The sequence below is a fragment of the Tetrao urogallus genome, assembly GCF_951394365.1.
Source record: "Tetrao urogallus genome assembly, chromosome: 6".
NCBI lineage: Eukaryota > Metazoa > Chordata > Aves > Galliformes > Phasianidae > Tetrao > Tetrao urogallus.
The window spans coordinates 52,998,717-53,008,712 of record NC_136819.1 but is presented as its reverse complement, the minus strand read 5'-3'; the positions used below and the strand labels follow the sequence as shown (position 1 = coordinate 53,008,712).

The window sequence follows — 9,996 nt, the reverse complement described above, 5'->3', positions numbered from 1 at the left end:
ACTTTGGCCCCGGTTTAATTTATATATTGGTGGCGTTACTTTTTGACCTTTTATGGCCTCCTTTGCTATTGGCTTTTCATTCAAAACCATCCACACGTTCATACTCTGGCTGTTTAGTAGCTTTCAGAATTTACAACTGCGTGTTACGTTTTGTGAAATGACCTGTGGGCACAAGTGCTGGCAGAAAACTCAGAGCAGTTTCTGTGCAGAATGCGTGCAAACACCCCCCAACTCCTCTGCCTCACCCTGGAGCTGGGTCCCTGCCCTTTATGGCAGCCCTGACCCCATACTGGGAGGCACAGACCCCATGTAAGGCAGTCGGATCCCATACAGGGCAGCCCAACCCATGCAGGGCAACTAGGAATGGGCCGGGTGCTGCCTGCTGGCACTGCTCACAGTGCTGCAACGTCAGTAGCAAAGTTGCATGTCCACTAAGTTTGAGTAGTGCTTCTGGAAGCGTTTTGCATCTTGGAATTGGTCGGTTTTGTTTACTAGCATGAAAAAATCACACTTTTCCTAAAGCTGTATTTGTGCCAATACTCATTTTTACATGAAAGCACTTGGAAGCGGGTTTCCTTAAGCTGTTCTCCCAGGCAACTCACTTGCAACGGGCACTTTGGTTTTTATGGCCATGGTCAGGAGGTCACTGCTTTTAAAGTTAAAATCTTAAGGTTTGGCTTAATATCTTAAGGTTTGAGGGAAACGTGTTTGGAAGTCGTTGCTCAATCCGCAGGATGCTTCATGTAAATGCCTTTGTGTAGCCATGTACTGCTGGTGTGGGTAATTAGGGATAGCAACAGGGCATCCTTGTCAGAGCTCGGTGCTACGTGGAAGCGCTCTGATTAGTTGTAAATCTGTGTGGCTGCTGCAGCGCTTTGAGCTGAATTTTCATCTTTATCAGTGTAAGTGCCCACATAGGAGATCAGCTAAGGAAATTGAGTCGGGGCTAATAGTTAACAATTTACCTTACATCATGGATTTTCGGTCAAGTGATAAAAGGCAGGCAGGAAATGAGTGGCTGATACCTCAAATCAGAGTAAACATGTGTTACGTGCGGCTTTTACAAGATTGTTTGATAAATTATAAATTGGGTTAGGCAAAGCACAATCCGCGCTGACAGATTTCGGTGGGTCTGAACCTGATAACACCAACACTTGAAATGAGTTTATACATCAGGAGACACATCCTGGGCTGATGTAAATCGTCGTAGGCTGTTGACATTAATTGGGTTCCAGCAATTTGTGCCTGGATACAGCTTTGAACCCTGGAAAGCTCTGAGGACAACGTGCTTTAAAAGCCTCTTGTCTGTAAGCGAGGAAGGATTTTGTTTTAGCTATGCCTGTAGTGAAAAGGTGATCCTAAAGTTTCATCTGTGCTGCTCTCTGCTTGTTCCCTGAGATGTGAAGCAAGCCGACCATGACGGCCTCGCAGTTCTGCGTGTCATAAATCAAGGTTTGGGATTAGGAGTAATTGTGTTACTTTCTTTTGCAGATCCGTGTTTATATATTCCTCGTTTTGCCCATATGCTGGAATTTGGGGATAAGAACCATGAAGTGTCCATGACGGCTCTCAGGCTACTGCAGAGAATGAAGCGAGACTGGATGCACACTGGCCGCCGGCCGTCTGGGCTCTGCGGGGCAGGTGTGTGAGATGTGGGGTGTCAGATGTGTGCGATGTGGGGTGCCAGATATGTCAGATGTGGGAGATGTGGGGTGCCAGATGTGTAAGATACAGGGTGCCGGGTATGTGAGATGTGAGGTGTGTTGCTACACCTGAAGCAGGTTGTGAAAGAAGTTCTGGGAACTGGGAATATCTGTGGACTTTCCGATTTCCTAGGAGCTCAAATTTCAGTTTTGCTCCTACATTCCTTGCTCAAATCCTTTACCTCTTGCATTTTAACCTTTCTGGGGCTCCTCTCACTCCCATTCTGCAAGCTGTAACTTTTTGTCTCTGCTAAAACTGCACCCCTCGTGCAAGCACTTGGATATGTATCTTTACACTGATTCTTATGCAAGAATGCCCTCTCTGACCTAATATGTGAAATTATTTTTTTCTCAGTCTTTTTCCAAGATTCATTGCAGGCGTGATGCTTAAAAAAACCTACAGGTTGATATCAGCTAGTGAGGTCAGACTAATGAGAAGTGCATATAGCCATAAAGTTAGTGTATGCACTTGATTGTATTTGAAAGGTCTTGTATGTGCGTGCTTGAATGGTGCATAATCATAGGGAACCCAAAACTATGCAATCTTCTTACAGGCTGAGAGAGCTGGGGCCATTCAGCCTGGAGAAGAGAAGGCTCTGGGGACTCACGACAGTGGCCTTTCAATATCTAGAGGGGGGCTGTGAGAAAGAAGGGACAGACTCTTTAGTAGAGTCTGTTTTGACAGGACAAGGGGAGATGGTTTCAAACCATTCTATAAGTTGAAGCAGGAGGTGCTGAGTTCCTACATCCTTCCACACATTAAACAGCTCATGGAGTTCATGGCTTCTTTTGGTTCCTTGGCCTACATGTCTGTGCCACACATTGTCTGGAGCTGTGTGAAGGAGCAGTCATTTGATGTTCCTATTAGGAATTGGAGCCATTCTGCGTGTGCCTGAAGTGGAGCTCTCGTTTTGTTTCCTGGAGAAAGGCACTTCTGCATGCTTAAACCTGTTTTGCCCACTGAACCACCATGTGATGAATGAATGAGACTGATGCTTCAAAACAGCTACTCTGTCTACTGTTGTGCTACTCTGAATCAAAACACTAATGCAAATGCAACCAATTGCACTTGTCTGGCTGTGTAGAGAGTCTTGCATACCACCACTTGTGCACCAGCAGGCTGGTGGTAGTGGTCACAGCACTGAGGAGAGCAGCTTAAGCAGGTTCTGTGTTTTGCTTCCAGGGGTTTAACTGGAAAGCTTTTTATTCAACTAGTAAGTTCTGCTAAAAAGATGATCACTTTGACAATGTGTGATCAGTCTGAAGCTCTTGTGCCGTATTGAAATAGCTGTGGTTTCCACGGTGAGCTAAAGCATAAAATTGTTAGGGTGCAGTTTGCAATCAGCTTCGTTTTATTGGGTAGGAACAAGGTCTGTAAAGTTGAGTCAATCACATGTATTCAAGGATGCAGCTGAACTTATGTTATGTTATAAAGAGCATTTAGTGCTCTTTATCTGAAGGCAGAGGCAAAGAGAGGCTGTCCTTATCTGCCTGTTTTCTGCTTTTCTTCAGCAAATTTTCCTCTTTCTGACATTGACTGTCCCTGCTTATTCTCCAGCTCTGTTAGTGGCAGCAAGAATGCACGATTTCCGCCGCACTGTTAAAGAGGTCATCAGGGTGGTCAAGGTTTGTGAGTCTACGCTAAGGAAAAGGTCGGTGCCATTTTATTACTTTTATCTTTCGTTTACAGAACTGAAAAGTGGTGTTGTCTAAAATGGATACATATCAGAGAAAGCCAGGTTATTTTCCTTTTCACGAGTGCCAGGAATAAAATAAGTACAGTGTGTTTAACTGGTCATATTGAAGTACTAACCCTGCCTCTTATGTAAGGCCTCAAATGCTTAGCAGAGGTGGTAAGAAGCACTGTGCCTGTTTAACAGGTCAGGAGTTTAAGTCAAATAGTATTCGGTCATCAGTGTTAACAGAGGAAATGATTGATTCTCAAAGCTGAGGATGTCCTGCAGGATTTTCTTACCTTGATCTAGAATACTGCGCTGGAAAGTCTTGTCCTTTTGTTGTACAAACTATTTTGATAAAACGTTCATTTTCAATATTGTTGCACTGCTAATAAATGGAAGACAGCACAACGGCTTTAATGATAACTTCACCAGAGGGATTCAATGTGGTGTTATCAGCAGAAAGTAAGAATTTTGTCTGCACCTTTGAATTGGTTTTTGTAGATCTAGTAACGCTTCCACGTATTGATGAAGTCAGCATTAGTAGCAGTTACCCAACTTCTCCCAGGTTTGAAAATCTGTAGCCTTTTCTTTTAGGTATGTGAAAATTGACCTAACTGTGAAGCCATACTTTTTGTTGCCCCCAGTACAAAATTTTTCTACCAGCGGAATATTTTGAAGTTGGCTGAACCAAAGTTTGTCTTCAGAAAGTTCCCCTGGTGTTTTACTTTCTCACCACGTCGAGACTGGCCCAGACACATCTAGCTGGATCTAATTTTTGTTAATACTATTCACTTCTTAATCATGAAAAATATATTTGCTCTAGATCTTCATTTGTGGAGCAGGAGTGATAATACTTCCCTGCCTTGCCTGGGTGCTGTAGGGATACATTTAAACTGTTTAAACGGCTGTAGGCATTATAACAGTTAGGATGAATGAATACAAATGCCACTTTTTTTCCTCCGGTCAGCAGGTCATGTGTTCTAATGTGCATTTTTAGAATTGAAGATTTATGCACCCACAGTTGATTCCAAGACACCTTGGTTACGTGGTTGAATAGTTCATTGGTACTGAGAAAATAAGCATAATAAACCGGAATTGGAAGGAAAATTAATTTGAGCAATTGTTTCAAGTGGAGAGATCTTGCTTCAAAATTCATGCTTTGAAATGTTTACTCAAGTCGCACACATCAACTGAAATGACAGCGTTATTTACTTTGACAGGGTAAACGTGACAGCTGAATTATTTTCAAGCAGCTATAATTACAACTATATTTATCACGAATCTATAAATTTGATTGATGTTTTTCAAATAAGAGCACGTTATATAGTACTTAATGAAGGCAAATAAAAAATACCATTGAATAACTGTTTCTGCTCCCCATTTTTTTCCTCATCTTTCAAGAATTCCTCTCAGGATGCCATCAAGGAGAAGTTGTCTGAATTAATAAGCAGTTGTTTCATGTTCTTAAGAAATTCTTTGCTTCTCAGTGTGTTGTAGATTTATTTCCTTTTAATTGTCACTGTAGTAGCAATACTCAATCTGCAAAGAGCTGCTGCTGCTCTGTGCATTGTGAAGCAGCTGAGTGTGGTTGGGTGAAGAGTAGTCATGGGCTGCCTGGGGTGCTGTGCTTGCTGCTGGCTTTCCTTGGAAAGCCCTTGAAGGAAACCAAGACAGAGTCCAGGTTTCCAGCCTCCAGGTTCACCCTGTGTGATGGTTGGATTTTCACATCCCTCCCTTCCACGTGTGGGGTAGACAGGGCTGTACAGATCAGTGGCCAAGGAGGCAGGAACGACAGGTTTTAAGAAGGCTGCGTTAAGCTTACTGCTGGGCACCAGGGAGTGGGGTTCAGGAGGAGGCTCACCAACGTGCGCTACACCTTCAGGCCTTAAAAATGAATGATCATAAACGGGATCTGGTTTGAAAGGAGGAAGCAACAAAGCATGGAAGTAGCCTTTAGACCTTGTCATCCATCTTCAAATCAGGAGATCTTAATCTAACTGTTTGGCTGGAGAACGGAGTGACTTTATTTCTAGCACGTGTGGCTCTGGTAAGGGCTCAGTGAGAAAACTTTGTAGTTACTTCACAGAGCCTTTTTGCTTTAGGTTTGGAAGCACACAATTAAAATGTAAAGCTTGTTGCTGTTGTTGAAAGGGAAGGCATTAAATATTAATAAACGTACTGATAATTCTATCTGTCTCGCTTCCAGTCTAATTGAAATGATATTAACTTACAGATCACTTTATATATTCAGAGTACTGTACAAATATTAACTAATTAGTCAAATTGTTATTTTTTTGTGTGTGTAATCTTCTGTGGAGATAACAGAAATTAACTTTTCCTAAACTCAGTGCTCTTATTTAATTCTCACAACTGTGCCTGTTTAATGCACCTGTCCTCGCTTCTGCTTCTTTAACATTTACATACGCTGCCCCTTGTCTGTTTGTTCACCTACTGCATACCTTTTCTGCACACTAAATTATGTTCTTCGTGCAGTAGGAACAATTTTTGTGATATTTTTCCACTGTACATTATCTAATATGGTGTGGCCCTTATGCGTGTTTGAAGATCTTAGGCACTACTTCAATAGAAATTTAAAAAATCAGCTTATCTTTGTTAACACTTGTGTTTTACTTCTTTGGTTCTCTCTCTTTATCTTTAAATAAGCTGCTTTTTGCATTAAAAAAAATTTCTTCTCAGTTCCACGAAGTCCTTATCTGTTTAAAAACCTATTTGTGATGAACTTCAGACGGAGTAATGTATCAGCAGAAGTGAAGCTTGATTGAGCAGGAGTTGAAATGAAAGGCCAGAACAGCACCAGAGCTCATTTATGAGGCAAATGTTTCTTCACACAACAAAGCGGTAGAGGAAGACGAAGCCTCATGATAAAAGAACACTGTTTACCACTCAGGGTGGAGATGCTGCAGGGGCTTTCTTAAGCAGGGTCCTTTGGGTTGTGTTCTGGGGATCCAGCTCCAGCTCTTTCATTGATGGCTTTGGAAGTTTTCTGGGAAAATGAATGACTCATGCGCAGAGATAAGTGTGCTGCTGTAGCTTTTCTTGTTCTCACTGCAGCAATATGTAGTTCACGTAAACTTGGTGTCCAAACTCCTGCAGCAGTCTCCAGCTGGGCAGATTTCTGCAAGCAAAAGCAAAGAGAGGAGTGGTTTGGTACGTGAGTTCAGAGCCAGGATGGGGAGAGAAGGTAATGGGGATGCTGCACAGCTGACTGCAGGGCCGGGTCTTCCAGAATACCAAAGCTGTATCACTGCCAGAGCTGAAGGGAAGGCTGCCTGGAAGTTGGTGTTCTGCTCTGATACATGTACAGTTGTACTAAAACCCTGTGCCAGAGTGAGAGAGCAAATGGAGAAATACTTTATGTCTCAAGTTAAATAATGGAGAAATGTCTGACGTCCCAAGTTAAATATTCAAATGACTTATAGGTGATTTCTAGCAATCTTTCTAGGAGAGTGAGTCAAATGAGGCTCAACCTGTGCCTGTTGGTATTGCATACTTTTGCAAGCTGGTTTGTCTGCTGTGATGACAAAAGGTTTTGTTTTTGATGAATCCAATTTTGCCAGCTGTGTTACTTTTTATAAATCTGACTTCTTTACAGCTCGTAAGCTAATGCATTAATTAGAGTCCTAATATGTTTCAGTACTTCATGCTTATTTTAAAAACTGCCATTTCAAATTTATTTGGTGGCTGTTACTTTTGATACAATAATTAACTCTTAGCACTAACTCGGGCTTAGATCTTGTAAACAGTTTTCTCTGTGTTTGACTTTGCTCGTCTGAGCGGCTCTGCTAAGAAATGAAGCCACATGCTATTTTTCTTTTCCAGGAGATTACAGAATGTTTTGACAGAGTGCAGTGGAGGAACCATGCTAATGGAGCACAATTTTAAGTAGTGCTGTAGCGTTTTATTGCTGTGGTGTGAACACTGGAACTGGGGGAAAGACAAGGACAAAGAATGCCAGTGGGTTTGGACTGATTCAGGACGGCCCATCAGTGGGATGATTAGTGGGTTAGATGTTGCACACAGATGTTGACAACTGTGTGTAAGCATTTGTGGAATTGAAAAAAATAACGATAACAAATTTGTGATGTTTTGCATCTCTGTTTTGGTGGAAGCAAGCAAAAGGTACTGATTCCTAAGGGCGCTTCTGATTCGTACAAGAATAAATCTTTCAAGATACCTATTGTTTAATACTTAAAAAAAGGAAAGAATTACTAGCAAATGAGCACCGTAAATGATCAGCTCCCAGCAAACTTGCAGTAAATGACTGTGTGTGTGTACTGTTAGTCCACCACAAAAGCAGATGAAATATATTAACGTAAGACACCGTGGGAGTTGTTTAAGAGAAAATAATTCTAGGTGTGTTGGGGTAGGAGCACAGGGAGGGTAATTTAGCACAGCTCAGGTGATAAGTTGTACATGGTAAAAGTACAGCAATCAGGTGACCTCTGATTTGGTCTCCACCTTTTAGTAATGAGATACCTACTCAATGAGCTTTAAAAGTATCTCTTTTTATGTTGTTGCAAGTTGTATATTGTTATACAGATGTAGGTTGCTCTGAAAGTAATGCCTCCTATTTATTTCCAAGGAAACAACAAGAGCTACAAAGAGCACAGTAACACTGTTTGATAGAGCAAATTTTCAGTTACAAAACAGTATTTTTCACACAGTCACCACCACTAGCTCTGCATTTTCTCCAGCAATGAACAAGAGCCTGCATGCAGTGCTAGTCACAGTCTGCACCAACAGAGATGACTCACTGCTCAAATGCACCACCCACTGCCTCACCAAACTCACAACCACTGTTTGGTCATTGTCAGTGTTCACTTAGTGTCGATGAATGTCACTGGGTGCCATTTTTTCCTCAAGGAGGAATTCAGTTCCACCCCTCAGCTTCATTTGTACTTCCACGTGAGATGCTGTTCTGTCAGACTGTCCCTCTACTGCCACCTTGTCACACGGCAACAACACGTAGTGGGATATTGGTGGGAAGGTCCGTCCTCTACTGCCATACCACCACCAATCTGCCTTAGACATCATGGGTCAATAGAATAAAATAGGAGGTATTACTTTCGGAGCATCTCTTGTATGTACGGCGGTTGCATATAGAGGAGATTACAGTTCTATTTGTCTACATACTAGGGGATACTGGAAAACTTCTATATCCTGTAGGAAGCATTTCATATCTATATTAAGTATCACTGTTATGCATTTATGTACTTCCATCAATAGTTCATGCATAGACATTGTATAGCTTGGAAAAAATGGGTAGAGGAGAACGATGCAGTAGACATTTGTGATTTAGTAAACAGTGACCGTTCGCCACAGCAGTGCAAATTCTGACCTTTTCTTAGTGAGCACACAGGTTTGGAGTGGTAGGCAGCACAGATGAGCACCCTTAAAGACAGTAGGGATGTAGTAAAATAGTTTTGTACTCAAGTAAAATATAACAGAGCTTTTCTTTACTTTTCTTCAGCTTGTAAATGTCGGAGTTGTCAAATCAGCTGCTTTGTTCACTGCAATATTTTTTAAAAGAATGCCTCCGAGTTTCTGATCTGTCTGCCATTCTATGCAGAGGTCCATCCAGCACAAGGTACCTCTGCTGCACCGCCTGCTTTCTAGAGCTGGGCACTGACTGCGTGTATGTAAGAGTGCAGTCAGATGCTGTGTAGCTCACCATGCTTCTCTGGTCCTGGCTGAGATTTGCTTGGCAGTTTCAGCTACTTTTCCTCTTTCCTCTGAGTAGGGAGCAGAGGGCAGTGTGGCTTCTTCTAGTTTGTCCCCACTCAGAAGTCCCTCTTGGACTTTGAACTTGAAGTCCCAAAGCATTTGTGAGTTAGCCTCCAGAGGACCTTGCTCTTTTGAATGCTTTGTTGCACCCCACCACCGCAGAATTTCAAGTAACCACTAAAACTGAGCATTCAGCTGTGCATGGAAGTCTTTTTCATGTTTTTTTTCCCCTAAGCTGTAGACTGGATTCATAAGTCTTCACTGGACAGCGTTCCTGAAACAAAACAAAGTGGGAAAAAAACCATTGCTCGGCTTCAAAGTGACTGACCCATTTTCCCTTATTGGGAGCTAAATTAAGTGTGAACGGAATTGGTTTACTGCTTGGTGCACAAAAGTGCTTGATCAGAGCACGAGGTGTGTTTTTGTCTGTAAAGGGGTGGAACAAAAGCTGTGGAAATTTTTCTTTGGGGAAAAAAAAGGAGGGCTGGGGATAGGAACAGTGACACCAAGCCCTGGAAAAACTTTGCTCCCAAAGGAGCTTGCTTGAAAGAGTCTGTGAGAAACTGTAAGAGGAAGGTTTATACTGGAAGTTGAATCTTAGCCTGAACTGATTGCCTCTGCTTCAGCTATAAATAGAAAATACTTGTCTGCCAAATTTCAGTTTTTGGAGCCCTTTTGAATTCATGCCAAGGTAATAATATCTTAATTTGTGTATCTGTTTGTTTTCCTCCCTTGGATGACTTAAAATGGCTACTCTTATGAGATTTATTATTCATTTTTTAGATTAACAAAATTACAAAGTGAACTTGGATATCATTTCTATGCAGAACTTAAAAAATAGCCAGCAGCTAGTTGGTGGGTTTTTTTTC

General features: G+C 42.0%; 1 protein-coding gene across 1 annotated transcript in view; it reads left to right on the top strand.

The window, feature by feature from the left end:
- BRF1 (BRF1 general transcription factor IIIB subunit) overlaps positions 1 to 9,996 on the top strand; it is a gene marked incomplete at both ends in the record, with an annotated part of 159,671 nt that overhangs the window by 78,791 nt on the left and 70,884 nt on the right. The window contains 2 exons of the mRNA XM_079537219.1: positions 1,492 to 1,641; positions 3,262 to 3,355. Coding sequence (XP_079393345.1) covers positions 1,492 to 1,641; positions 3,262 to 3,355 — 244 coding nt within the window. The remainder of the gene's footprint in view (positions 1 to 1,491; positions 1,642 to 3,261; positions 3,356 to 9,996) is intronic.